The 27,858-nt window shown below is 66.3% G+C and overlaps 1 protein-coding gene across 6 annotated transcripts; it reads left to right on the top strand.

Annotated features, from left to right (window-relative positions):
* Window positions 1-188: 188 nt before the first annotated feature.
* SH2D3C (SH2 domain containing 3C) lies at window positions 189-26,955 on the top strand. 6 transcript variants are annotated; one of them, XM_051835448.2, is made up of 12 exons: window positions 189-344; window positions 1,758-2,232; window positions 11,491-11,530; window positions 16,838-16,966; window positions 18,220-18,671; window positions 20,046-20,170; window positions 22,146-22,693; window positions 23,395-23,510; window positions 23,905-24,076; window positions 24,530-24,641; window positions 24,828-25,034; window positions 26,410-26,955. In XM_051835448.2, exons 1-12 carry the CDS (start codon window positions 308-310, stop codon window positions 26,583-26,585), a joined length of 2,589 nt encoding a protein of 862 aa, XP_051691408.1. In that variant the 5' UTR covers window positions 189-307; the 3' UTR covers window positions 26,586-26,955. The 6 variants fall into 6 exon arrangements, with proteins under 6 accessions (XP_051691408.1, XP_051691488.1, XP_051691451.1 ...); XM_051835491.2 differs by lacking the exons at window positions 189-344; window positions 1,758-2,232 and adding exons at window positions 3,716-3,795; window positions 9,790-9,944; XM_051835528.2 differs by lacking the exons at window positions 189-344; window positions 1,758-2,232 and adding an exon at window positions 3,655-3,795.
* Window positions 26,956-27,858: the final 903 nt, after the last annotated feature.

The following is a 27,858-nucleotide window of genomic DNA, read 5'->3' as shown; positions in this document are numbered from 1 at the left end:
GGGGCCCCCGGTCCAGTGGGCTCCATTCCCAGAGCCTGTGGTTTGCTCCTCAGCCCTCCCAGGTCCCGCGGGCTTGCGGACTGCACCCTGCCCCTGCTGCCTGCCGAGGCCTGGGGACTGGGGGAGGCCCCAGCCCCCGCCCCCTGTGGCGAGGGTAAGGGAGGGTGGGGCTGGTTTAAAAATACACAGAGGAAGCAAGCGCGAGAGCCCGAGGAAGGGGAAGGGGAGCAGGAGGCTCTTCAGCCTCAGGCCCAGAGCCTCGAGCCGCCGCGCGCTGGCTGGCCGGGCCTTTGCACCGCTCACCAAGATGGCGGAGGGGTCCAAGAAGGCCAGCAGAAAGCTGAGTGAGTGCGGGGACCGGGGCCCCAGCCGTGCCCCTCCGGCCGCCGCCGGCCGCTCTCCACTGCCTCCTGTTCCTCTTTCTCTCCATCCCTGTGTGTCCGGAGGGCTGCCCTCTGCCATTCTGGCCCGGTCTCCTCTCTCTCTCTCTCTCTGGCTGGGTCGGCCTTCATCTCTGCTCTCTCCGTGTCTCTGTCTCTCCCTTCCCGCTTCTGAGCCGCTGAGCCTCCGGCTCTCTCTGCCCCTGAGGCCGGGCGGCTGGAGACCCTCACGCGCTCTGTACCGGCCCCTGCCTGGGAGCACGCGGGATCTCAGGTTGGGAGCCGCTGGGGTTGGGGCTTGGGCACTTGGGCCGTGCCTTGGGGTGCCGTCCCTGTTCCCACCAGCAGTGAGGCGGGCTCCAACCCCTGGGGGAGGGGCCACACCCACCCATGGCCGGTCCCTTCCTGGTCCCGGTGAGCATGGGCTCCCCTGGTTCCTCTGACCTGGGGTGATGTGACAGCTGCATCCAGTGTCTGGCGTGGGGCTCAGTTTCCCTCCCTGTTGCCCCTGCCGTTCCCTGCAGACCAGGGGCGCCGGGGGAGGGTGGAGGCGGGCCTGGTGCTCCCGTGGCACGCTCTCTGCCCCTGCCCCTGCACAGCTGTCCCTGAGAGCAGCATTTTCAGGGGCTAAGACCGGGTCTGGTGGCCAGGGCTGGGAAGAACGCCCCGGAGCACCGACCCAGCAGTCAGGAGCCCCGCGTGCTCACCCGGCTCAGCCTTGGCCTGGCGGAGGTGGGGGGGCCTGGGCCGGTTCCTTCCCTCGCCAGGGCCGGTGGATGCAAGGGGACAGCCCCCCATACAGGGGTGGGGGGCCTGATGCACCCCCATGGAAATGGAGATGGTATCGCCCAGCACTGCTGCCCCTGTCCTCCTCGGAGCTCGGGGCTCAGCTGACAGGAAGGGGAGAACCACAGGCAGCGGGACCCGGGGCCTCCAGAGCGCAGCCCTGGGCGGCCTCCGCCTCCTTTCCAGGCTCTGGGTCTCTGTGCTCGTCTGCAAAAGGGCAGAGTTCAACTGGAGTCACTGAGTTATGGCAGGAGCAGTGTCTCCATCTCCACCAGCCCCGCTATCCGGGACGATATTCCGTGCCAAGCCCCACGCGACACGGTGCACAGTGTCTGTCGGTCCTCCCGCTGCGCCGGGGTAGATGCGTAACCCCTATTTCCCCCGTGTGCAGAACGGGACTCAGAGGGCCCGTGATGTGCTAGGTGTGGAAGAACAGCCCAGGGCCGCCACCTCTGAGAGCGTGGTCGTGACCCCCCGGGCTGTCGGGGAAGCCCCAGCCCTCCTAGGACCCTCCCCGGGTGGGATGGTGGCGCTTTGATTGTCTGCACTGCTGATGACGGGATCATTCCCTCCTTGCCCTGCCCCCACCAGAGTTCTTCAAGTTCAAGGGCCTTGGGAGTCTCTCCAACCTGCCTCGCTCTTTCACTCTGAGACGCTCCGTGGCCCCCATCAGTATCCGGTCCCAGCTGAAGCCCGACACCTTTGAGGCCACGCAGGACGACATGGTGACAGTCCCCAAGAGCCCCCCAGCTTACGCTCGCTCCAGTGACATGTACAGCCACATGGGCACCATGCCTCGGCCCAGCGCCAAGAAGGCTCAGGACCGACAGGCCTCCCGGGAGCCCCAGGAGGGGGGCCCCGAGCCTCACCTCGTACCCCAAGGTGTGCCGGAACCCCTGGGCCCAGAGGCGGCCAAGGAAGTGGCGGGGGCCGATGCCTCCGTGGAGGACACAGCGGCAGTGGACCTCAGTGCTTCCGCAGTGGAGGCGGAGCCTAGCGGAGGCCGTGAGGACCATACGGAGAACACAGAGGAGGAGATGGCTCCCAGGGATGTGCACCCAGAAAGGTAGGTGTGACCAGGGGCAGAGGAGCGCCAGACCTGCGGGGGCTCGAGTCTAAGACCCTCCCCCCTGACACTCAGATCTGGGCTAGAAAGAAAAAGGCCACGCCTTAGCCACGTGCTCACTACAGACCGGGCACTGTTTGGACTCTTCCCTTGTGCAATAAACTCTGAGAAGTTCACCAGCCAGGAGAGACCGCTGCTGCTGTCCCCACTGGACAGGTGCGTCGGCGGCCCCAGCCGGGCTGCACATCTTGCCAATGACAAAGCCCCGGGAAGCGTCCAGCACGGGCCCTCGGGGGTGAGCTGGGCACTGGATCTGTGGCCGGACAGCACCCCCTGCCCCCGGGGGGTCTACAAGACCGCCTGTGCCGTCCCCCAGGTTTCCTGTAGAACAGGCAGCGATGCCGGGGAAACGCTCCCATTAGCAAGCATGTGTGCTGGGCGTCACGGAAAGTGCTAGGGGGTGTCTCCTTAGCCCATCTACGGAGGGGCAGACGGGGACTCCCCAGGGTCACACCCAGCTGGGACCCGAGCAGGAACCTGCCTGCTTCCAACAGCTGCCGGGCTCACCCGCCGCCTGGTCCACCCTCAGAGCCTTTGTCTAAACCACTCCCGTCAGGTGAGCTTGGGAAATCCAGAGGGGAAAAAAAAAAAAAAAAGCAAGCCAGCGTAGCCGAGTCCCCTGGGGCTAAGGTTCTGGCCGCCGTGGGCTGAGCTGTGACGAAGTCCAGATCCCGTTCCCGGGGAGCAGGACCTTGCAAAGCTGCAGACTGGGCCCAGGCCAGACCCCGCCTCCGCCGAGTGCGTGACCTCCCGCGCAAGGCGGCTGCCTCGCTGAGCCTGTTTCTCACCGGGCAGAGGGGACGTGGGGACAGCACCTGCCTGGTGGGGTTGTGGGGAGAGTCCAGGAATCACAGACCCGCAAAGGCTTAGCGCGGGGCCGGACACCCGCTAAACGGGCGGGAATGCCATGCCTGCGACTGTGGCGGCCGCTTTCCCGCCATGCCGGGCTGCCCCCAGCTGCCGCCGCCTCCTCTCCGCGGCCTCGCGGGGGTGTGCGGAGCAGGGCGAGTCTGGAAGGAGGACGCCCCCAGGGCTCCGCGGCACCCACAGGTCTGAGACCGCGCTGGGAGCCTGCCCCTCCCGTCCACGGGACGCGGAGTTCGCGGGGGGCGGGGCGGAGCGAGGAGGAGCGTAGGGGCGTGTCTTTCCCCGTGCCGGGAAGCGGGGCGGGGCGGGGCGGAGGGTGTGCCCGGGGGTGTGGCTCCCCGTCCAGGGCGCTGACACATGCGGAGGGGGCGGAACTAGGGGTGTGCCCGAGGCGGGGCGTGGTCATCCCGCCTGCAGGCTTAGAGGACGGGGCGGGGCTGGGAGAGGGCGGAGGGGCGTGTCGGGGCGTGGCCTGTAGGTTAGGCCCCTCCCCGGAGTCCTGCTTTGCGCTCCGCAGCTGTGAGGCCCAAGAAAGGCGGGAGCCGTGGGGCTGAGGAGGTCGCCAGGCTGCCCGCGGTGACCACCGGGAGCCATGACTGCAGTGGGCCGAAGGTGCCCGGCGCTGGGGCTCCGGGGGTGAGTGACCGAGCTGGGCCCGGGAGAGCCAGCGGGAGCAGGAGAGACCCGGGGGTGGGGGAGCATGGTGTGTATGGGGTGTGGGTTCAGCATCTGCGAGTTTTCTAAGCCAGCTTTCTTGGGGGTGAGCGCCCTGCCCTGTCCCGGAGCAGGCGGGGGTCAGCGCACCCACTCCTCTCGGAGCCACAGGAAACAGGTACCAGTCTTTCCATGTTATAGATGAGCAAAGGAAGGTTTATTGTCCAGCTAGACACAGCGGTGCACGTCAGAATGAGGCTGGGCTCCCCCTTTCTGGCCCATGCCCTCACCTGCTGGCCAGCACGTTCCCCTGGGACAGCCCAGGGCCTCTGAGAAACTTGGTGCTGTCAAGTCTGGGACCCAGCCCGAGCCCACTGCCCCCGTGGGCAGAGGCCCGGTGGTCCTGGCAGTTCCCTGGGCATCAGGCCCGGTCTGGTGGTGACGTCTGAAGTGGACAGGCTCCGTCCCCGCCCTCCCATCATGCGGAGTGTGTAGGATGGGTCCTGAGCAGGGTGAGGGGTCAGCAGACCCCTCCCAGCGCCCGGCATCCACCTGCCCTCCGGGGACTGCTGGGTGCTTCTTCCAGGAGTCCTCAGCCTCTGCCCGGTGCCATGACAGCCCAGAGGGGTCCGGGAGGGTCTCGGGGGAGCCACCCAGCAGGGGGAGAGGGGCCCGCTCCTGGGCTTTCCGAGGGGGTCATCCCAGGGTCTGCAGCTGGGGGAGACGGCGTCCCTCCCCCACCCCCGGGGAGGCAGGGTGCACCTGGAGCTGGAGGAAGGAAGGGGAAGAGGTGAGGCTGCAGGAGCTTCCTGGAGCCCGGTCCCCAGGCTCTGCCGGGATCACGAGGGCGGGAGGAAGGAGGGAGGGGGCCGTCAGCTCCGAGAAGGGGAGCGGCAGCCTGGCCGGCCCCAGCCTCTGCAGGGAGACAGCAGGTCCCAGCGGGCCCCGCACCCTCTCCCCCGGTCGCTGCTACAGAAGAGGGGCCAGGAAGCAGGCCCCCACCCACTGCAGGAACTGCCAGGTGGGTCCTGCCGCGGCCTCGGTGGGCCGGCTCACACCCCTGTGGGCCCTGCCAAGGGGGGTCCCTGGGCTTCGTTTTACCGGTGAGAACAGGGCCCAGAGACGCTGAGAGGGGAGTCTAGACTTGACCCCAGGCCCAGACCACTCCCCGGCCTTGGGTCTTAACCACTGGGCCACATCTCACCTCCTGCTTTTTCTACCACTCTTTCTGTGAGCCGCTGGAGAGAAGGTGATAGCAGCCCATTTCACAGATGAGGACACTGAGGCTGTCGCCATGCTGGAGGTCACGCAGCTGACAGTTCCTCCGCCTTGAAATGTAGGGAGGTGCGCCTGTGCTGCGCCCGGTCCAGGCTCTGAGCAGACAAAGCCCTGTCCTCGTGGGGACTTGGTCTTGGGGAAGGAGGCAGTGGCTGCTGGTGGCGAGGTAAGCGCAGCCGGGACAAAAGTCCCAACAGAGGTGAGGAACGCATCCTCTTGTTCTCTGGGAGAAAGTGCAGCTGGCCACGGGGACAGCGTGTGCAAAGGCCCTGGGGTGGGAGCATCCTTGGCACGTTTGTGGAACAGCAGAGACTGGAGGAGAGGGGGTAAGACCAGAGAGGAAAGGCGCCCAGCTGATGGGGGCCCGGCTTCCACTCCGCGCACAGGAGCCGCAGCTGGCCGTCAGCACGGGGGCCTCTCCTTTGAAGGAGACCGGGACGCTGCCCTGCGTCACTCCAGTGCCTCACCCAGGGGTCCTTTGCCACCACCCATGGACACCGCTTCCCAGGGGGCAAATGGGACTTGGAGAAGGCAGCGCCCTACCCCCTGTGCTGCCCCGGCCCCAGCCCCAGCCCTGGTGCCAGGCACCAGGACAGGCCAGGCCCCCAGCCCGCCCCATTTCCTCCTGGAATGTTGATTCTGCTCCAAGAATTCCCCACTCTCCCCAGAGTCCCACGACCCTCCTGGCCTTGTACAGTGACGTCAGCCGCGGGGCATGTGGTAGCGATTACCCACTGGGGGAGGGGGCGTGGTGGGCTCCGGGCGGCGGGGGCCCAGCTGCCGCTGGCTCTCATTTCCTGTGGAGACTTTCTCACAGTCCCCGAGACCCCCAGACGCCTTGGGCTGTGGGAACGGGGAGGATGGGCCACGCTCCCCCAGCTGGAGCCACCCCCACCCCCCCACCCCCGGGGGACTCTGTGTGCAGGCTGCTGGGGCCGTGTGCAGTAGGGGTGGGGAGCAGAGGGTCAGGAACCAAGGCAGCACAGAGGCCCCTGGGCAAGCCCCTCCCTGCCACCAATCCTCAGTTTCCCCATCTGTAAACTGGGGATAATGATGGCACCGGCTGCACAGGGGTGCTGTGGGGACGGAGAGCGTGGCCTGGGGGCTGCTCCTGCTATAGTGCTGAGACTGCCCAGTGAGGGTCCTCACCCTCTCCTGAGCCCTGGGGTCTTTCCTGGGGCCACTGCTCCCCCTTTCCTCTTCCTGATGTCCACTCTGGGTGGGTCCACGTGTCCTTTTCTTCACCCTCCCCTCCCTGGCTTCCCCCATCTCTGCCCAGGAGTGCCTCCGGGTTCCTGGGGCTGGGGGGAAGAGAGCGGAGAACTTGACATTGATGAGGCCTGTCCGGTCCCGGAGCAGCCTGTGCCTTGCCGTGAGCTCCGAGCTCAGTTCTCAGTCTGCAAAGCAGAGCTTCGAGGTCTCGGCGCGCAGGCAGGGTCCCTCAGGGCCCCCCCTCGCTTTTTGTTCTCCCCCAGCAGGTTGGGGGTCTCAGGTAGCCTCTGGGCTCAGCACCCGGGCAGAACGGCCCCCGCCGAACCCAGACCGGTCATTTCTTGAGCTCCTGCTGCACGGCTCACCCCAGCCCAGAAGACCCGGGCGAGGACGGAGACAGAGACGCAGGGCCGCGATGGCTCAGTGGTGGTCCATCTCACGGGGCAGGGCCAGGGCTAAAGCCAAAAGCGTTGGTGGCCCGGAATCCCGCTGGCCCCGTGGCTGGGGGTTCTGGAGGCACAGGGCTCCCCCCACCGGCCCGGTTTCCCCAGGACCTTTCGGCACACAGGGCCCAAAGCAGGCACCTGCTGCTTGTCTGCCGGAGGAGGCGGGTCAGAGGGCGGGGTGGGAAACTGCTGCGGGTGGGGGCAGGGCAGCCAAGAGCCCCAGGCGGGCGGGGAACCTTGCGCCCCTCCTAGAACCCTCTGGGGGGGACAGTTACAATATGCCCACTGCACAGAGGAGAAGGCTGAGGCAGAGAGGGGGAGCCGGGGGCAGGGGGCACAGAAATCTCGAACCCCAGACCCAGGGGAAGAGATGGGGCTCAGAGGGGGACAGACAGGCCGCCCCGTGACTGCGAGGGAGGCCGGGAGAACAGGACCTGGGCACCCGGCCCGGCCCAGGTGAAGTTCCGAATTAACCGTGCACGGGGGATATAAAGGATAATGGGCTCCAATTAATGCCCATTAATCCAATTAATTAAGATAATGTATGCAATAAGGAGTATCAGTTATCAGAACAAATCAGTTAATACAGGCAGTTAAAGGGGTTGGTTATTTAAATAATTAATGTGGCTGATTCACGGGACTGATTGAGCTCGGCTGTCGCTCTGTATATTGATCGCTTCCCCTGCTTATATCAGAGCGAAAGTCTTTTTGTTGTTGTTGTTGTTTTGTTTGTTTTATTTTTTGACAGGCTGAGTGGACAGTGAGAGAGACAGACAGAGAGAAAGGTCTTCCTTTGCCGTTGGTTCACCCTCCAATGGCCGCCGCGGCCAGCGCACTGCGGCTGCCGCACCGCGCTGATCCGATGGCAGGAGCCAGGTGCTTTTCCTGGTCTCCCATGGGGTGCAGGGCCCAAGCACCTGGGCCATCCTCCACTGCACTCCCTGGCCACAGCAGAGAGCTGGCCTGGAAGAGGGGCAACCGGGACAGAATCCGGTGCCCAGACCGGGACTAGAACCCGGTGTGCCGGCACTGCAAGGTGGAGGATTAGCCTAGTGAGCCAGCGAAAGTCTTTCAAGTCCGCATGAGAAGGAACGCAGTCAATAGGTGATGGGTGGTGCTGAGGTTTTTCACAGGGATTTTCCGGATTGGATCTTCATGACAATGAGGAGAATGTTCTGGAAGTCTCCAAGTAGCTGATCTAGAAGTTGAGTAGGAGTGGCCCTGGCTCTGACAGGGAGAGGACATTCCAGGGAGCAGGGACGTCAGGTGCAAAGGCCCTGAGGTTGGAGCTCAATGCAGGAAGAAGGCCCAAGGGCGAGGGAGGGCGGCAGGGGAGGGGCCGGTAGGTGGCGGCCTGGTCACAGATGGCTGAGCTGGGGAGGGGGGAGGTGGTGACATGCATTTGTTTAACAAAGGGTCACTGGGTGCTGTTGGGTTCCCAGCACTGTTGTAGGAGGAACCAATCCAGGCCCTCACTGGTGCTGTAACGGTGCTGTAGCGAGCGGAGACGCCTGGGCGGCAGACCCTTGGCAGGCCAGATGGTGTGCGCGGAGCAGACCGAGCAGGGAGGGTGGTGGGAGTGCGGGGGGCTCCCGTCTCCAGGCAGGACCTCGCTGAGCTGGGGCCATGTTAGTGATGACCAGAAGGAGGCCAGGGAGGCGACCCAGGGCCGACGTGCAGGAAGCGTGTTCCGCGCAGAGGGAACAGCAGGCGCGGAGCCCCTGAGGCGGTGGCGTTTGGGGAGCACTGGGGGAGTTCGGCTGGGCTGCAGCAGCCCGAGCCAGGGAGCATGGGGCTGGGGACGGGGGCCAAGAGGCAGTGAGGAACCGCGGGGCTGGAGCCCAGGAAACCGTGCTCCTCATTCTGATGCTGGGAGAGGTGCAGCGGGAGGCAGGGAGGCCAGAGGCAAGGTAGGGACGGGCACCGGGTGAGGGCAGACGCAGGGGCCCCAGGAAACCCCGGAGCACTGCGGAGCGCCGAAGCCTGGTACCCTCTTGGCTCCAGCCACCCCGCCCGGCCCCGTCTCTGGTGCCATGCCCCAAGCCTGAAGGGAAGGGACAGGAAGCGGGAGGAAGCTCTGGGTCGTCCGGGTGTCCCGGCCAGTCTGCTCCCAACAGTGGGAGGATTTCCGGGCCTGAATGGCCGGAAGCGCTGGGATGGGTCACCTCACCCGGGAAGGGTGGGGGAGGGCGGGGAGGGGTCCTTAGGGCTCCTCCACCCGCCACCCCCAGCCCTGCCACTGCTGCTAGACAGAGAGATCCCAAAAAGCCTTCGGAAGCCTGTTTTTGCCAATCTACCGCCTGAGGGATTCAGGTTAGAGAGCAGGAAGGACTTCCCAGGAGGGAGGGCAGACAGCAGGGAGCCCCGGAGTTCAGCACGGGCAGGGCCCTCAGACAAGGCCTCCGTGAGGAGCCCGGGCGGCAGCAGCTGAGGCCACAGCACTTGCTTTTCGCTCAGCTTTTTTCCTTTCCTTTCCTTTCCTTTCCTTTCCTTTCCTTTCCTTTCCTTTCCTTTCCTTTCCTTTCCTTTCCTTTCCTTTCCTTTCCTTTCCTTTCCTTTCCTTTCCTTTCCTTTTTGACAGGCAGAGTTAGACAGTGAGAGAGAGAGAGACAGAGTGAAAGGTCTTGCTTCTGTTGGTTCACCCCCAAATGGCCACTGCGGCCGCCAGGAGCCAGGTGCTTCTCCTGGTCTCCCATGGGGTGCAGGGCCCAAGCACTTGGGCCATCCTCCACTGCACTCCCTGGCCACAGCAGAGAGCTGGCCTGGAAGAGGGGCAACCAGGACAGAATCCGGTGCCCCAATCGGGACTAGAACCCAGGGTGCCGGCGCCACAGGTGGAGGATTAGCCTAGTGAGCCGCGGCGCCGGCCAGCTTTTCTTTTCTAATTATTATTTTAAGTGGTTTTAAGTTTATTTGGGGGGGGGGGAGATCTTCCATCTGCTGGTTTATTCCCCAAATGTCCATGACACCCAGGAGCCTGGAGCTCCATCCGGGTTTCTCCTGTGGGAGGCACTTGGGCCATCTTCCGCTGCTTTCCCAGGCGCATTAGCAGGGAACTGGATCAGAAGTGGAGCAGCCGGGACTCGACTCTGTGCCCTGATACCGGATGCCGGTGTCGCAGGTGGCGGCTTTACCCGCTGCCTACACCACCGGCCCCGCGTCCTCTTGTCTTGAACATCTGGCATCATTAACCATGTAAGAACTTCCCATCTTTGAGGACATGCTTCCCGGTGTTCAACCTTCCCTCTCCCATTTCCCAGAAGGGAAGCCTGAGGCCTTTCCTAGCCTAACAGAAGTAACGTTTATTCGCTGTGTGTCCCTTTAACGGTGCTGTGGAGCTCCTACTGTGTGCTGGGCACTTTACCGGGGACTGAGACAGACTCCGCGCACTCTCAGGGAGGCGTCGGAGAACTTCCGGTCGGTAAACAGGTGCAGAGTGGTCCTGGCAGGCAGGGGTGTGGACAGGGGGGTGGTCAGGGAAGGCTTCTTTGAGGAGGTGACTTTAAGTAGGGCTTTGAACAAAGGAGGGGGTGCCCTGTGAAGGCCCGGGGGAAGCACATTCTAGGGCAAGGGAGCCCATGCTCAGACCCCATGGCAGGAGCCAGCCGGCTGGGGCGGAAGGAGGAAGCGGGCAGGGAGGATGGAGGCTTGCGGGGGGCTGCCGGGCACCACCGCGCCACGCAGTGCCTTGTGGGCGGCGGAGCACAGCACCGGGTTCTGCCTGTTCCTCTCTGGCACAGTCCTGGCGCCCTCTTTCCGCTTGGAAGGGCATGGAACGTTCTGCTGTGGGTGCTAACGCGCACTGCCCGGAGGGGAGTGGAGATCTTTGTTCTTGCAGCCACGGGAGCCCCAAGAAGTCTGGGGGTGGCTTGCGCGCCCTGATCTGTGATCTGCAGGTGTCAGCCTGGGGTGCGGGGGGGCCGGAGGGAGCCCCACAGAGAGACGGAGAGACGGGCGGGTGGGCCAGTGGGGTTGAGGGGTCAGGACGCACGCGGGAAGGAGAGCCGCAGTGTGCGAGCCAAAGACAGGAGGCGCCCCCGGCCCGCCCAGGCTGCGGGGAGGGTGGCGCTGACATCACCCGAGCCGGGGGAGCGGGCGTGGGGAGCGGGGGCGTGGGGCGGGGAGGGCCCGCAGGTCCGCCCTGCGTGTGAGTGAGAGGCGGCCGCAGGTTCTGTGGGAAGCAGCTGCGTTTGGGTCTGTGCTGAGGGAATCAGCCCGGGCTGCATCACTGTGGGGCTGGCGTTTAGAGTTTGGGAGTGGCCAGGGAGTGGCCAGCCACCTCCTCCAGGCCACCCTGCAGGCAGAGGGCTCTGCAGTGTCCTGGGCAGCCCCTAGGGGGCCTCTTTGTGCTGGAGAATCAGAGCTGCACAGAAGGGGAGGGGGCCAGGTCGTGACCTGGGGCCCCCAGTGTTCCTGGAGCGGAGGAGGAGGGAGGGAGAGCCCAGAGGTGGTGGCGCCCTGAGCCCGCGAGGCCAGCGTCCCCTAGGGCCCGAGCCCTGGAGACAACGCACTAAGACGGGGCTGTCAGTATCCGAGCTTCCAGACAGGAAACCCAGGCTCCCAGAGGGGACAGGACATGCCCAGGGTTGTCCAGCAGGGGGAGTGGGGGAGCACGGGGAGGGGGGGGCAGCAGACCCAGCAGGTGAGCCCTCCGGGTGGTGGCCCCAGCCGGGTGGGCGGAGATCGGCAGCCAGGAAGCCCCGTGGGGCTGGGGATGCTCACCCTTCTTCTCTCCTTCCAGGGCTGCAGAAGAGCCGGAGGCTGCGGGGGACTACGTGAAGGTAGGAGGGGCTGGGTGGCCGCTGGTCACTGTTCCGGGGAGTCTCAGCAGCTTCCTCCCGCGCCTGCGTCCTTCTGTCCCGACCCCAGACCCCGCCAGGACGAGGCCCCGGCGGCCCATGCAAAGGCTGTGCTGCCCCATCCTGCCGGGCCGCTGAGTAACCCACTGCATGCTCGCTCGTGCTTGTATAGCGGGAACAGGGCGGCGGGGGGGGGGGGGGGGGGACTCAGTTTCTTAGCTCGGAACATAGGCACACTCACTGGGCACTGGCTTTGGAAATGACCGTGAGATCTTGACTTCTTCCTTCGTCGCTGGGTTGGGCAGGCTTTCTTGGGCCCATTTATAGATGGGCAGCTTGAGGCTCAGAGAGGTGTAGGGCTTGCTCATGGCACGCAGCACAGGGTGGAGCTGGGCCAGCACAGCTTGACGCCACACTCTGGCCTCCCGCCCCAAGGGCCAGCGCTGAGCCAGGCCATGCTGAGTACTGAGCAGCCAGCAGAGGGCCAGGGACCCCAGGCCGTGCGTTCAAAGGGCTCCTAGTCCATCCGGGGGCCAAACAGGGGCCGCGCAGTGGCCCGGGCTTGTGCTTTGCAGTCCATCGCAGCCCAGTGTTGCTGCCAGTGACCTTGGCTGTGTGCATCAGGGTTGGCTTCCAGGAAGTGGTGTCTTCCACTCAGGGTGCAATGGATCCAATGAGCCATGCCCTGAAATGGGGGGCCTGAGCCTGGGACAGGGTAGCCTGGCCTGGCCCCTGACCCTGGGGGCGTTGCATCCCCCTGAGATGTTGCTGTGGCAGTCTGGGTAAGTGACTAGGGACGAGACCCTGTGGGGGGCGCTCTGAGGGCTGCCCCCAGCCGTGATGAGAAGACCCATGTGGGGTGCCAGCGCCGCAGGCGGAGGCTGAGCCTACCCCCCTCAGTGTAGAATGCTGGTTTCTGTGTCAGCCTCGGAGGGGGGACGGCTCTGTGATCAGAACTGCACCCCAGCCCCCGGTTCCCACCCTGGGAGAGCCAGCCTCTGGGGCGCCAGGGTGCTCAAACCAGAGAAGCCTTTGATTCTACTGCGGGGATTCTAGAATTCCGGGTTCCATGCAGTCACAGAAAAGAAACCAGCCTCCGAGGCTCAGAGAGGTGGCCCTGGCTGCCTGAGGCCGCACAGCCTGTGTGGGGCTTGGACCCCCGCGCTGCTGGGTGCAGGATCGGCTGTGGCTTCCTTTGTACCCAGCAGCCTTTGGTTCTGGGTCAACCAGTCCAACTGTGCAGACGCGAAGCTTGCAAACACTTAGTGCCTCGGCCCCGTCCGCCCTTTGCAGCTGATTTTAATGGGGCTCCCGGGGAAGGGGGTGGGGGTGGGGGGTGGGGGCAGCGGTAGTTAGGGGAGGGCCACAGCTGAACCCAGGTTTGTCCCTAACCCTGGAGGTTTGTGGCTGCAGGCGCTGCACCCCAAAGAGCCAAGATCCCCACATCCCAGTCCCTGGTTCCTGAGGCCACAAAGGGTCGGGGCCAAGACACAGGGATTTTTCCAGGTTCAGCTGTGACCGAATTCGTAGTCCGCCCGCTCCGGGGCAGCGAACCGTGCAGCTAGCAGGGGAGGCAGGAACCCCTTTCTCGCCGGTCCAGGGTCCCCACCGCATCTCTGCTGCCCACCCCCGCCGTGACGCCGCCCCGCCCCCCCGGCCCCCTCGCAGGTCCTCCGCTCCGCACCCCGGCTCCAAGCAGCCGGAGCGCGCCAGACTGGAGCGCGGGGGGCGAGGGGCTGGGAGCAGGGGGCGGGCGGAGGGAGGAACAATGGCCCCCTCCCCTCCCTGGCCGGCTGGAGGGTGGGGTCTCCCCGCCCCGCCTCCCCGCTCCTCCCCCGACAAGGCGATGAGGTAATCGCGCCGCCGAGAGGCACGCGCAGCCGGTGCCCAGCCCGGTCGGTCCCCGCGCCCCTGCCCCGCCGGCCGCCGCCCCCCGCACCGTCCCGGCTCCGGCCGCCCGGCCCCACCATGACCGAGCGCTGCAGCCTGTGGAGCGCCCTGTCGGCCGCCGCCTGCTGCTTCTACCGCGGCTCCTTCGTGCAGGTGCAGGTGAGGGGGCGGCTCGGTTCCCGCCGGGCGCGCGGGGCTGGGACCCCCGGCCGCTCCGCCCGCAGCCCGGGAGCCCGGGAGCCGGGGAGCCGCAGTCCCGCGGTGCCCTGCAGGCTCCGACCGGGCAGGGGCGGCGGGCTCAGGGAGGGGGCGGGGTCGCCCCAGCCTCACCTCTGGGTGCCCAGCCGCTCCGCGGGGTGAGGGTCCTGCGGCCACTCCCGGGACTCCGGGCTGCGGGGGAAGCAGGTCTGGTCTCGCCTCCTCCGCAGGAGGAAGGTGAACTGGGGCGTGGGGTCCCCGGCGCCCTGCCGGTCCTCCAGCTTGCGCTCCGGCCCCTGCAGCTGACCCGGGCAGTCCGGCTCCCCATTGTACCGGGGGCGCTGGGTTAGGGTCCGCAGGCTGAGTGAGGGGCAGGAAGCCGGCTGTGCAGGTGCCGGGGCTGGGGTCTGAGTGCCCACCTCCTTCCTGCCCTCTGGGTGGGCTCGGGGGCGCCGGGGCGCGGGTCTCCCAGCCCAGCCAGCCGGGCAGTGCGGGACGGTGCCGTGGCGGCGAGAGGGTTAAACGGAAGGGGGTGGAGGGGAGGACCCGGACCCCGCCTCTCTGCGGAGCATCATCTGGGGATGGCTCTGCTAGGAGTTGGGATACGGCAGGCAGCCAGAGGGGCTTTGCTGGGCGCGGGCTGACGGGAAGGGGTTAAGACCCTGACAGGGGTCTCCGCGCTCCTGCCTCCGGAGCCCCCTGGGACACGCCAGGCGCGTCACCTCTGCGCTCCCGGGGGCTCGCACACCCGCTCCGAGCCCGCCTGAATGACGGCCCCGCCGGCGGCAGAGCGCAGCATCCCCGCGCCGGCCAATCAGGCGCGCGCAGGCCGGGAGGCGGTGAGATCATCTCTGGCCAATAGCAGTGCGCGGAGCGCGGGCATGCTGCATTCGCACCCCAGCCCCCCAAACTCCTGGGAGCCGGCGACCCCCGGGTCGAGGGTGTAGGCGGAGGGTTCCCCGCCCTCGGGTGTGTGGGAGGGCCAGGGGGACCCCCAAACTCTCTCTGCCCGTTGGTGAGGGCTGGCAGCTCCCAGTGCCCTTTCACCCGGACCCGGGCCCAGCGAGGGAAGTGACTGGCTCAAGGTCACTCAGAGGCCGCGTCCTGGGGCTGGGGGTCTCAGCACGCGGCTGTCTCCCCCGCTAGCTCCAGCCTCCGAACGGGGACATTCTTGGAGAAAACAGGCGAGTGGGGTCCTATTTCCCTGCACCTGCCTCTCTCCCCTTCTGGGAGTCTGGTGTGATGTGAGGATGGGGCCGTAGGCTGGTGGCCGCGGCGCAGGGTGCCAGGGCCGGAGCCCAGGGACCCCCGTGGAGAAGTGGTATCCAAGAGGGCCAGTCCCGCCGAGCCCCTGGCGGCTCTTGCACACTGGCATTCTCTCGCGTGGGCAGCACGTGTACAGAATTCCCAGCCCCAGCTTCCCCCCACCCCTGCGCACCTGTACAAGCCCCCCACGCCGGCCGTCTCTGCCCACAGCCCCTCGGGCTCCTCTAGGGTCCGATCTTCACGGCCCCACCCAGCTCAGGGAGACAGCCAGCGTCTTCCAGGATCTCGACCTGGCGCCCTCTCTTACCCCTCCACCTTCTACCCCAAGCCTGGTCAGTGGCCATCTAAGCACGCCTTCCCTCACTCCCTGTCCCCACGCCCAGCCCCGCCCCACCTTGCCATCACCTGGAAAACACTAGGCCCCTCCCCAGCAGCAGACGGAACCTGCCCCAACACTTAAGAGCCCTCTGTGCTCTGCGGTGGCCGCTGGGTAAACCCCAGCTCCGGAGACAGCCTCCCACCCCTGCCGCACCTGCCCCGGCCCCCGCAGGGCATCCGCACCCTCTCCTCTGCCAGCGCTCGCCTCTGCCCCAGAGCCTCTTCCCTGCCCACCTGTCCCCTTCCTGCCCTCCGGGAACAGCGCCTTCTCAGAGCGTGATTCCCAAGAGCCTGGCCCCTAACTGGGGCTGGAGGGGCCACTGTTGGCCCTGCCTGTCCCCCACCCCAGGAATGTTCTGCTTGGCCCCAGTGCAGGATCAGAGCGGGAGCGGAGTCAGTTAGATGATGGCGTCGGAGACGCTAGAGCGCTCTGAAACTTGGAAGCCTGGTGGCCTGGGCCGTGTGGATCTGGGTAAATCGAGGCAGCGTGGGAGTGGAGGGGTGCAGAGTGGATGCACAGAGCCAGATCTGAGGTCTGCGGAGGAGGCAAGGGGTAGACCCTGGGGAGAGACCCGCCGGGGAGGGAGCCAGGCCCGTGGCTACCCTGCCGACCAGCTCTGGGATCTGTGTGTGCAGCAGCCGAGGTGGGGCCTGGAGTGGGGGCGGGAAGGGAGGCAGAGATGTGGCTCACTGCGGGCCAGGCCTGTCATTGTCTCCGATTCACTGAGAAAGCAGCTGAGGCCCGGGACTCACTGGCCCAGCCAGGATGGGGCTGGGTCTTGTGGTAGGGGCTCCCTGAAGACCCCTGGGACCAGTCAGCCTCAGGGCGCAGTGACCAGGCAGCGGTTGGGTCCCCTTTGGGCAGGCTGAAGGGGGCGGTCCTGGGCATTACCCCGGGTCGTGGCCTAGAGATCCTTGCTGGGCCACGTTTCCCATCTGGCCAGGATTGCGAGGGGGTGGGGCCTTCGCAGATGTCCCTCTGCGAGACTTCCTTCCCTGAGACCACCGGGAAGTTTCCTCGTCTCTCCAGCCCCGTGGTTTTGTCCGCGCCTTTGCCTGCAGTACCTCCTGCCTGACCTCCCTGGTTACCTGTAGACACTGCCCCTCCCCCATGTCCCTGGTGCATAATAAATGGGCTTTATTGCCACCTCTTCCAGGAAGGTTTCCCAGATCCCCCCAACCCCGGCCACCCAGACTTAATCCCCTCCACCTGCGGGCTGCCCGGCCCACTGCCGCTGTCCAGTACTGTGGTGCTGACCGCAGTCGGCTCCTGATGCTTCCATGCCTTTGCCTCACCTCTTGGCCTATTGGTGAGGACAGGGCTTGGCTGGTGGACCACCACGCTCACCCCGGTGCGGGCACAGGGTCTGGGCTGCCGTGGGCGCTGGTGGGACTGGCTGACATTCCTTTACTCCTGCCGGGTTGGGGACTGTGGGCAGGGACTTTCCGGCCCCTGCACCTTAGCGTTCCCCGCGTCCGGGGATGCAGGGCGCTCCCCTGGGTGGCTGAGGCGGGAGAGGCTCTGGGTGGGCGCCCACTCCGGTGCTGTCCCTACAGTTCTCCAAGGAGAAGTACATCCTGGACTCGTCGCCGGAGAAGTTGCACAAGGAGCTGGAGGAGGAACTCAAGCTCAGCAGCACGGACCTCCGCAGCCACGCCTGGTACCACGGCCGCATCCCCCGAGAGGTGAGTGCCCACGGGGCCAGCCCCGCCCCCCGCCCCCGCCCCCGCCCGCCCGCGGGGACCCTGGCTCCATGCCTTCAGTCTGGGTGGACTGAGGTGGGGTGAGGTCTGGTGCTGCTGTTTCCTGACGTGTGAGTGCGTCTCCGCCCCCTCGGAGCCTCAGTGTGCTCGTCTGTAAAATGGGAGATAGTAACGGTAGCTACCAAAGGCTCCTTGTGGAAGCCGAGTGAAATGTGCAGGCAAGGGCTTACCACGGCGCTGAGACCAGCGTGCTCCAGCAGTGCCGGCCACTGGGGCTGCTGCTGCGGTCTATGAACCAGCCTCCCATGTGTCTGGTCAGCGAGCGTCTGCCCTCGGGCTGCTCAGAGCTATTTATTTATTTATGTGATTTGAAAGGCAAAGTGACAGAGAGAGAGAGAGAGAGATCCCCCACCTGCTAGTTCACTCCCCAAATGGCCACGACCAGGGCTGAGAGCCAGGAGCTTCGCCTGGGCCCCCCATGTATGGCAGAGGTCCAGGCGCTCAGGCCGTCTTCCACTGCCCTCTTGGTGCCGTCAGCAGGGAACCGGATCAGAAGTGGGGCAGCCGGGAGTTGTACGGTGCTCATATGGGGTGCCGGTGTCACGGTGGGGGCTTCGCCCGTGGTGTGCTGAGGGCTGCCCGGTTTTGACAAAGTCGAGGTTCCGGGCTCATACACCCTCCTGTCACCCACGCGATCCATCCTAGCCAAGCCCCAGCTCCTCCAGGCTCTGTGCCGGGCACCGGGATGCAGAGATGGAAGAGGTGGCGGCTCCCCTGGGGGCTGCTGGCACAGGGCAGGGCTGACAGAGCCCAGGGGGAGAAGCGCAAGAATGGAGGTGAGGGGGCACTGAGTGAGGGGCTTTGGGGGGTGGATAGGAGTTTACCAGTGGGCAGGACAGCAAGGGTGTTCCAGGCAGGAAAGGCAGTGCAAAGGCCCAGGGTGGGGTGGGGGCACGGGGGAAGCGAGACTGGGCATTCATAACCACACGACCCTCGGTGCCTCCAGACCCGGGTCTCTGTGACATCTGTCCAGGGTGAGACAGTGCCCCATTCCTGAGCGTCTGTGCCCCAGAGCCAGGGCCTCTGGCTAGGGGGGCCCTCTGCATCTGGGTGGCTGGGTCCCTGCCCCCCAACTTCAGATGTCAGATGTCTCCAGTCGACCGGGTCTGGCCTGCTCATGGCCCTGCCCTGCTCCAGCCTAACCCCGCCCCGCCCCGCCCCGTCCCGCCCCGCAGGTCTCGGAGACCCTGGTGCAGCGAAACGGCGACTTTCTCATCCGGGACTCGCTGACCAGCCTGGGGGACTACGTGCTCACGTGTCGCTGGCGCAACCAGGCCTTGCACTTCAAGATCAACAAGGTGGTGGTGAAGGCGGGCCAGAACTACACCCACATCCAGTACCTGTTCGAGCAGGAGAGCTTCGACCACGTGCCGGCCCTGGTGCGCTACCACGTGGGCAGCCGCAAGGCCGTGTCGGAGCAGAGCGGCGCCATCATCTACTGCCCCGTCAACCGCACCTTCCCGCTGCGCTACCTCGAGGCCAGCTACGGCCTGAGCCAGGCCGGCGGCAAGGCTGCCAGCCCCGCCAGCCCCTCGGGGCCCAAAGGCAGCCACATGAAGCGGCGCAGTGTCACCGTGACTGATGGCCTCACGGCCGACAAGCTCACCCGCGATGCCTGCCCCGCCAGGTCAGCAGGGACCCTGGGCCAGGCCCGTTCTGCCCAGCGGCCAGCAGGGGCGGGGCGGGGGGGGGGCGGTGTCGGCCATGAGAGGGCTGGGGGCGGGGCGGCGGGAGGAGGAGAGGCCTGGCCGCCCTGGCCCAGGGCCAGATGGCTCGCTGGAGCCTCCGCATGCGGGAGGGGCAGGGGGAAGGCCGGGCTGTGTGGACGCCCATAGTCGGCCCCGGGGCGCAGTTCCAGCTCCGGCACCTGCTGGCTGCTCGCGCTTCTTCCTGCCCTTGCCAAAGCGGCTGTCCTGAACCCTGGCAGGGGCCACCCGAGGCCACGCCCCCCCACTGGACAGGCCAAGGCAGGCGGCCGAGTGTGGAGCCCGCTGGCCCCAGGGACGGCATGTCCTCAGAGCAGGCCCCAGGACCCAGGAAAAGCCCCAGCAGCTAGTGGCTCCTGCGCTGAGTGCTGTCCGGGCCCACGCCCCGCTCGGCGGGTGGAGAGGGGCTCAGAGGAGGAAGCATCTCCTTGTGGAGGGGTAGCAGCCAGCCTCCAGCTCAGCTCTGTGGCCCCTCGGGTGGGTCCCGCACGTCTGGCTTCCCCGGCCATTTGCAGAGAGATCGGCTGCCTTACGTCACCAGCACCGGCAGAGGCCCGCGTGGCCCCACCTCCCTGGGCCTGGGCTGGGTGCTGCTGGCCGAGGAAATCATGGATGCTGTGGGCAGCAGCCACTTGGCTGTGGTTTGGAACCCGAGGCGTCCTGAGCAGGGTGTGGGAGCTGCGAGCTGGGGCCCCTCCCCTCCCCACCTCCCAGCTCCTCTGCACAGAGGATTCTCCAAGTTGGAGAAAGATTCCTACGGAAGGGAACAGATGTGCGCGTTGTGGACTGCACAAGGCCTCTGGCCCAGGAGGCAATGGGGGGCCGACTCCGTCCCGCCTCTGCATCTCGGCTGAGGGCTCTGGTGCGGGTGGTGTCTGCTCAGAGAATGGGTGCGGTTGGCTGATCTGCACGGAGGCACCTTTGGGTGGGAGGCGTCTAGCCCACCTGCCCCTTCCTGTTCTCCCCTGCTGGGAGTGGCAGAGACAGAGGAGGCCGAGAGGCCTTGTACTCGCAGGCTGGTCTCAGCTCTGTGCGAGGGGCAGCGAGGAAGCGGGAGAGCGTGGGGGACCCTCTGCAGCCAGGGGGAGCAGGGTGCTGGCCCTGGAGCCAGGGCCTGGCTCCCCACTCTGCCCCGACCTTCTGTGTGACCGGCTCCAGCCCTTCCTCCTCCTGGGGCTTTTGTACCTGTTCCCTGGGAGGGCGCATCCGATGGTCAGGGGGAGGGGGTGGGCGGCCCAGATGGCCGAGTCCCCGCGCCGGGGCCGCCGCTCACGGCTGCCGCTGTCTGTCCACAGCGCGTCTCCGGCCCACCCTCGGGACTCCATCCGCAACTGCGCCCTGAGCATGGACCAGATCCCGGACCTGCACTCGCCCATGTCTCCCATCTCCGAGAGCCCCAGCTCCCCCGCCTACAGCACCGGTAAGGCCGCACTGACGCGCCGGGGGGAGCCTAGCAGCACCGCGATGCCCACGCGTGAGCCACGGACATGGCCTGTTCCTCCAGCCGTGGCTCACGGAGCCCCTACACGGGGGCGGGCAACGTCTCAGCCCCCAGGACAGCCAAGCCCGGCCCTGCCAAGGCCACCGCGGGTGGGACTCAGAGTTCAGTAACCACCGCAGGCTGGCTCCTGAGCTGATCGTCCGTGCGTGGCCTGCGGATGACGTGGTGAATATCCACGTGGCCCTGGGCAGAGAAGGTTCCGGGTGCCAGGCACTTGTGCAGGGGTTCCCAGAGTGTGTTCGGGCATCGGTGAGGCCTGCCAGAGGCCCCGTGTGTTACGGGCTGGGGCCCACGAGCTGCGGAGTGCACTGGGGCGGCTCCTGCCTCACCTGGGGTGGGGGCCTCTGGTGGCTGAGTGTGTCCCCAGTCCCAAGTGGCCGGCTCGGACAGGACTGGCTGGGCTTTGATTTTTTAAAAAAAATATGCTTTGTTCTTTAGAGCAGTTAAAGGTTCCAGCCATGCTGTCCACGTGGCCAGCGAAGCGTCAGGAGCGAGGAGCAGTCCCGAGGTCCCTCTGCCCGGGCTCGGTTGGAGTGTTTCTGTGTGTGTGTGTGTGTGTGTGTGTGTGTGTGTCTGGCCTTCCGGACAGAGTCCCTCCAGCATCCCCCATCGGAGTGCAAGTTCCAGGCCTGGCGCCTCGGCTGCTTTATTTAATTTTTTTTTTTTTTAAGATTTATTGATTGTGAGGGTCTGGCACGGAGGCACAGCAGGTTAAGCCGCGGCCTTTAGTGCCAGCATCCTATATGGGTGCTGATTCGAGTCCTGGCTGCTCTGCCACCGGTCCAGCTCCCTGCTAATGCACCTGGGAAAAGCAGCACAGGGTGGCTCATGTCCCTGGGCCCCTGCACCCATGTGGGAGGCTGGAGGAGGCTCCTGGCTCCTGGCTTCAGCCTGGCACAGCCCTGGCTATTGTGGCCATTTGGGGAGTGAACCAGCGGATGGAAGATCTGTCTGTCTCTCTTTTCTCTCTGTAACTTTGCTTTTCAAATAAAAAAAAAATCAATTTTTTTTGTTAAAGTTTTATTATTTACTTGAAAGTCAGAGTTACACAAAGAAGAAGAGGCAGAGAGAGAGAGACAGAGAGAGGTCTTCCATCCGCTGGTTCACTCCCCAGATGGCTGCAACAGCCAGAGCTGTGCTGATCTGAAGCCAGGAGCCAGGAGCTTCTTCCGGGTCTCCCACATGGGTGCAGGGGCCCAAGGACTTGGACCATCTTCTGCTGCTTTCCCAGGCCCCAGCAGAGAGCTGGATGGGAAGTGGAGCAGCCGGGACTCAAAACAGCGCCCAAATGGGATGCCGGCACTGCAGGCGGCGGCTCCACCCTCTATGCCACAGTGCTGGCCCCATAAATCAATCTTTAAAAATTTTATTTTATTTGAAAAGCAGAGTTGCAGAGAGAGGGGGAAAGAGAGAGAGGGGGAAAAAGAGAGAGAGAGAGCGAGAGCAAGAGCGAGAGAGCGCGCGCTTCCATTCACTGGTTCATTCCCCAGATGGCCGCAAGGGGTCAGCAACTTCCTCTGGGTCTCCCACGTGGGTGCAGGGCCCAAACGCCTGGGCTGTCCTCTGCTGCTTCCCAGGCGCATTAGCAGGGAGCTGGATCGGAAGTGGAGCAGCCAGGACTTGAACCGGCGCCCCTGTGGGATGCCGGCGTCACAGGCGGAGGCTTTACTGGCCATGCCACAGCGCCGGCCCCAATTTCTGTCATCTTAACACCCCCGAGGGGGATGAGAGTCCACACAGGCAGCCCTGGGGGACAGGCGAACCCGGTGCAGGGCACAGCCTGAGCCTGCAGGACGTCACAAGGGCTGCTGGCCCCGGCCTCACCCTGGAGGGAGGACGGCGTCCGTCCCGCCGACGCTGCGGTAACGAGTGCTCTCTCTCTGCCCCTCCGCAGTGACCCGCGTCCACGCCGCCCCCGCAGCCCCCTCTGCCACAGCACTGCCTGCCTCCCCCGTCGCCCGGCGCGCCAGTGAGCCCCAGCTGTGTGCAGGAAGCACCCCAAAGCCCCCCGGGGAGCCGGACAAGGGTCCTCACGCCAGCCCCTCGCACAGCCTCTGCAAGGCCTCGCCGTCGCCGTCGCTCAGCGGCTACAGCGACACGGACTGCGGCCACTACTGCCAGCTCCAGCCTCCGGTCCGAAGCAGCAGGGAGTGGGCGGTGCTAGATGCCTCCAGCCGGCAGGCCAGGAACCACGGGGAGAGGCCAAAGGAACTGTCGGGCCACGGGGCCCCTGAGCGGGAGCGGGAGCGGGAGCGGGGTGAGGCGTTCACTGTGCCCGTCGTGGAAGCCACCTCCTCCTTCAGCCCGGCCACTTTCCAGTCCCTGCTGATGCCCAAGGACAACCGGCCCCTGGAGGTGGGCCTCCTGCGCAAGGTGAAGCAGCTGCTGGCCGAGGTGGACGCCCGGACGCTGGCCCGGCACCTCACCAAGGTGGACTGCCTGGTAGGTGCGGGCGGGGGCTGCGCCTCTGGCCCCTGGCTTGGCCCAGGGGTCGGCGGGAGGAGCCTGTGTCTTAACCACTCTCTCCCTCCGGGCCTCCGTGGTCTCCTCTTAAAAGTGCAAACGCCAAGGGATTCTTGCCTCTGACCAGTGCCGGGTTGGCGCTAGAACCAGGCAGCCCCTGAAACGCAGGGCTCTCGGGGGCCGGATGCCCTTGGGGACCCCAAGAGTCCGAGACTGCGCCTGCGGGTCCAGGGACTGGGCAAGGCCCGGCTCCCCGCCCCCACGCCCCCTAGTGGCCAAGTGAGCAGCAGCCGTGGCTCGTGCAGAGCTGGGCCCTCGGTGTGTCGCGGATGGCGCTTGACCATCTGAGGACCCCAGTTTTCTCTGCGCTCCCCTCGACCTTCAGAGGAGCTGGTTGGTTACACTGGTCCCGGAGCTCGGGAGGCAGGAAAGCTGCAGGGTTAGGCCCAGGGTGAGCCGTGGGCAAGCTCATCTGAGCGTCAGGTACTTTTTACAAACATCGTGACATTGATGCCCCATTTCACAGATGGGGAAACTGAGGCGCCCTCCCGCGCTCCGTGCCACAGGGTTAAGTGGTGGAGCTGTGGCGTCCACACACGCCCCCTGGCCGGCTACACCCTCCAATCAAGCTCGGGTCGGCACCAACAGGAAATTAATCAGCGCTCTGGGCGTCCTTGCAGGTTGCTAGGATACTGGGCGTTACCAAGGAGATGCAGACCCTCATGGGAGTCCGCTGGGGCATGGAGCTGCTCACCCTCCCCCACGGACGGCAGCTTCGACGGGACCTGCTGGAGAGGTGAGGCGCTGGCCGGCCGGGACCCGGGGAGCCCGCGGGAGCCCTCGCCCCTCCGGCCGCGCCCCCACCCCGCTGCCCAGTCACGACCGCGTCATCTACAGCTCGGAGCGACCCTGGCTTCCCAAAGCCTAAGTCCGCGGTCGCATCCTTCGGACCAGTGGGCTCGCTGTCCGTCAGCCTCGGCCCCGCCCATCAGTCCCCCGTTCATTCTTAAAACCTCCACCATCAATCACAAACTCCGCCTGGCGGCCTGGTCCCGCCCCAACCTACACCCACCAATCAGAGGCCATCACCCTGGCCGCGCCTCCAATCCTGGGCCACCCGCGCTCCCCGCCCCGCCCCTTCTCCGCCCACCCCGGCCCCGGCCCCGCCCCCTGACCTGGCACTCCGACAGGTTCCACACCATGTCCATCATGCTGGCCGTGGACATCCTGGGCTGCACGGGCTCGGCCGAGGAGCGGGCAGCGCTGCTGCACAAGACCATCCAGCTGGCGGCCGAGCTGCGGGGGACCATGGGCAACATGTTCAGCTTCGCCGCGGTCATGGGCGCCCTGGACATGGCCCAGGTACCGTGGGGTTCGCCCGGCGAGGCTGGAGGAGCCTGGGGCGCGTGCCTTCGCGATGGCCGCGCACGAACCAGGAGGGGCTGGGGGGCTCCGGGCACCGTGGTGAAAGAGCCAGCGTAGAGCTGAGTTCTCCAAGGCTGGCCAGGCCCGCCCCTGCCCTGGGCCCCCGGCCCCCCTACAGACGGACGAGGGGCGCGAGTTGAGAGAGCGCACGCGCGCCCTGCGTGCTCGGCGCAGTGGCAGGTGTCCAGGCAGCCCCGCGAGGCCGTGGTCTCAGGCGGGGCGGGGTGGCAGGCGCAGCGGGCCGGGAGGGCTGCGGGCTCCAGTGGGGCGACCCCGGCCCTCCTCGCCCAGCACGGCAGGGGTCCGGCCCCGCCCCGTCCGTGGGCACGGCAGGGGCGGCGCGGGGCAGTCCGGCCGCCCCGCTGGCCCCTCACAGCGCGGTCTCCCCAGATTGCCCGGCTGGAGCAGACGTGGGTGACCCTGCGCCAGCGGCACACGGAGGGCGCCATCCTGTACGAGAAGCAGCTCAAGCCCTTCCTCCGCAGCCTTAACGAGGGCAAAGGTACCGCTGCCCACCCCCGCGACCGGGAGGCCCCCGCCCCCCCCGCGACCCAGCGGCCCCCGCCCCTCCCCCGCGACCGGGAGGCCCCCCGCCCCCCCCCCCCCGCGACCTGGAGGCCCCGCCTTCCCCCTCCGCGACCCGGCTGCCCCGCCCCCACCTGACCCTCGCCCCCCCCCTCCCCCGCAGAGGGCCCGCCGCTGAGCAGCACCACCTTCCCGCACGTGCTGCCCCTCATCACCCTGCTGGAGTACGACGCGGCGCCGGCCGAGGGCCCCCAGCCCTGGGGCAGCACGGAGCACGGCGTGGAGGTGGTGCTGGCGCACCTGGAGGCCGCGCGCACCGTGGCGCACCACGGGGGCCTGTACCACACCAACGCCGAGGTCAAGCTGCAGGGTGAGTGCGGGGCCCCGCCGGCCTGCCCCGCCGCCCCTCCCCACGCCCCTCGGGACCCCGCCTCTGCCGCCCCCTCCCCACGCCCTGCGGGCCCCGCCTCTGCCGCCCCCTCCCCACGCCCCGCGGGACCCCGCCTCTGCCTCCCACGCCCCGCGGGATCTGCCTCTGCCGCCCCCTCCCCACGCCCCGCGGGACCCCGCCTCTGCCGCCCCCACACCCCTCGGGACCCACCTCTGCCGCCCCTCCCCACGCCCCTCGGGACCCCGCCTCTGCCGCCCCCTCCCCACGCCCCGCGGGATCTGCCTCTGCCGCCCCCACGCCCCGCGGGCCCCGCCTCTGCCTCCCCCTCCCCACGCCCCGCGGGACCCCGCCTCTGCCGCTCCCACGCCCCGCGGGGGGCCCCATGCCTCACCCCTCTGTCCTGCCCGGTCCCCCTCGCCCCTCTGCCCTCTCTCGCTAGTTCAGGGAGCCGTTGTTAGCGGCAGGGGCCAGGTGAGGGTCAGAGCCCTTGGCTGTCCCTGACCTCCGCCAGCCTTGGTGTTCCCGTCTGTGAAGTGGGCCTCCTGGGCCCAGTTTTCAAGGAGCTGGGTCTGGCCAAGACCTAGAACTCCCTCTGCGCAAGAAGCCTCCCACAGCCCCTCTTTTGGTGCTCACTGCGTTATTTAAGTCATAAAAATTCACCAGAGGAAAACTTGGAAATTACAGCTGAGCAAAAATCAGATTAAACAACCGCCCGGAGCAGGGGCTGGTGCCGTGCGCAGGGGGTGAGGCCCTGCCCAGCGGTGCCCGCACCCAGAGGGGCGTCGCTGGAGCCCGGCGGCTCCACTTCCAGTGCAGCTCCCTCTGTGGCCTGGGAAAGCAGCGGAGGGGGCCCGAGTGCCCGGGCCCCGCACCCACACGGGAGACCCGGACGGAGCTCCAGGCTCCTGGCTTCGGCCCGGCCCAGCCCTGGGCACTGCGGCCATTTGAGGGAACCAGTGGCTGGAAGACCTCTCTCTCTGTCCCTCTGCCTTCAAATAAATCCATAAATCCTAAAAAAAAAATTAACCCATAATAACCCAGCAGTAAACGCTGCAAACATTCTAATGTACATCTTCCCCTTTTCTTTTTTCAGAAAAATACATATTTTTATATTTACTTAAAAATATGTATATATATATAATAGAAAACATTTGGAACTTATATAAAGATACAAAGGAAAACACCTAAGATCTCCCCAAAAGTTAACGTCAATCCTTGAATTTCTTGAAAATTACACGGTGCAGAGGGACAGAGCACCCGCTCATCAGGAATCCCGTGGCGCTCTGGGGGGGGGGGCCCTGCGCGTGGGGGCCGGCGGCCGGCGGTGCCCTGACCCCGCACCCCCTCCCTGCAGGGTTCCAGGCCCGGCCCGAGCTCCTGGAGGTGCTCAGCACCGAGTTCCAGATGCGCCTGCTGTGGGGCAGCCAGGGTGCCAGCAACAGCCAGGCCCGGCGCTACGAGACGTTCGACAAGGTCCTCACTGCGCTGTCCCACAAGCTGGAGCCCGCGGTCCGCTCCAGCGAGCTGTGACCCCGGGGACCTTGCCCTCTGCGGCTGCGGGCGGCACCGGGGGGCAGGGCTCAGAGCACCCCAGGGACACTGTGATCAGCCCAAGAATGTTCTGAGTCCAGCGCCAGGACCCCCCTGCACTTCAGGGTCCTGCGTGGACTCTGGGCACCCCCCCCGCACCCTCCCCGGGTCGCCCTCCGGGAGGAACAGGGACCCCTGCCCCAGCTTCTGCTGCTGCTGCTGCCCCCAGACTCCAGTTTGAGCCAGGGGAGCCCCTCACACCGCCTCCCTCCGCTCCAGGCCTCTCCCCTGCCCTGCTGGCACCGGGTTTACCTGTAAATACGTGTACAGAGCCACGTTCTCTTTCATATAATAAACTTTTATGACTTTCTTCTGTCCATCGGGGCCCAGGGTGGGAGGGAGCCTCTCTGGGTTGGGTGCCCGGCAGAGACTCCGCAGCACCGGGGACGTCGCAGACTGAGCCGGGGGCCAGAGCTACGCCAGTGCTGAAGTCATCGCCTGCCCGGGAGGGACCCACAGGCCCGAGGCGGGGGGAACCCCTAATCTGACCCCTTTCCCCCCTTGAGACCCACACGCCGGCTCCCACAAACCCACCACCAAGGACCCAAGGTGCTGGCCGGGGAAGGCTTTTCCGAGTGCAGGGGGCAGCTGCCGGCCCGGATTGGAGCCGGCTGCAGTGGCCGCCCCAGGGCGCACCCCGGATTGGAGCCGGCTGCAGTGGCCGCCCCAGGGCCCTCTGCACTCCCCAAGGGTGGGAGCAGCTACTCTCCTGCAGACTGAGCTGTGGCCCCGGAGTCTGTGTGTGCCTGGATGGGGATGGGAGGGCAGCGCGGGCCGCAGGACTCCGGGGCTCGCCGGGGGCCGCGGCGGGGTGGGGAGGGGCTGTCCGCAGAGTGGGGTCCCCTGGAGCTGGCCCTTCAGCTCCGGCAAGGCTGGCAGGTTGGGATGGGGCCCGGCGCAGCAGCCGGAGTACTAGCGGGTGATGGCTTCTCCCCTTGAGTGCTCCTCTGAGAGAAGGGGGCCATGAGGGAGCTACGTGTCCGGCACGGCCAGCCAGGTCCCGTACCTCGCGAGGGGTCAGTGATGACCGCTCCGGCCAGTGCCGTAGGGCACTAAGGGCACGCTAAGAGCCACCAGTGCGCGCTCTTTCGTCCTTTACAAGGAAGAAAAACAGCGTGGAGTAAGGTTCCGCACCAGTTCTCCCTACAATTGTCACGTCACCCTCCGAGGGCATCATTCTTTCTGAGCCACCACGACGGCACCTTAGTTACGG

This window comes from Oryctolagus cuniculus, chromosome 1 (assembly GCF_964237555.1).
Source record: "Oryctolagus cuniculus chromosome 1, mOryCun1.1, whole genome shotgun sequence".
Classification (NCBI taxonomy): Eukaryota; Metazoa; Chordata; class Mammalia; order Lagomorpha; family Leporidae; genus Oryctolagus; species Oryctolagus cuniculus.
The sequence above is the reverse complement of the archived record's forward strand: the minus strand, read 5'-3'. Positions and strand labels throughout refer to the sequence as shown.

Bases quoted from the DNA above. Each gene is read 5' to 3' on its own strand.
- SH2D3C (XM_051835448.2), top strand. From the start codon at position 308: ATGGCGGAGGGGTCCAAGAAGGCCAGCAGAAAGCTGA. The intron at 345-1,757 runs GTGAGTGCGGGG...TGCCCCCACCAG, and splicing joins GAAGGCCAGCAGAAAGCTGA to AGTTCTTCAAGTTCAAGGGC. The intron at 23,511-23,904 runs GTGAGGCGCTGG...GCACTCCGACAG, and splicing joins CGACGGGACCTGCTGGAGAG to GTTCCACACCATGTCCATCA.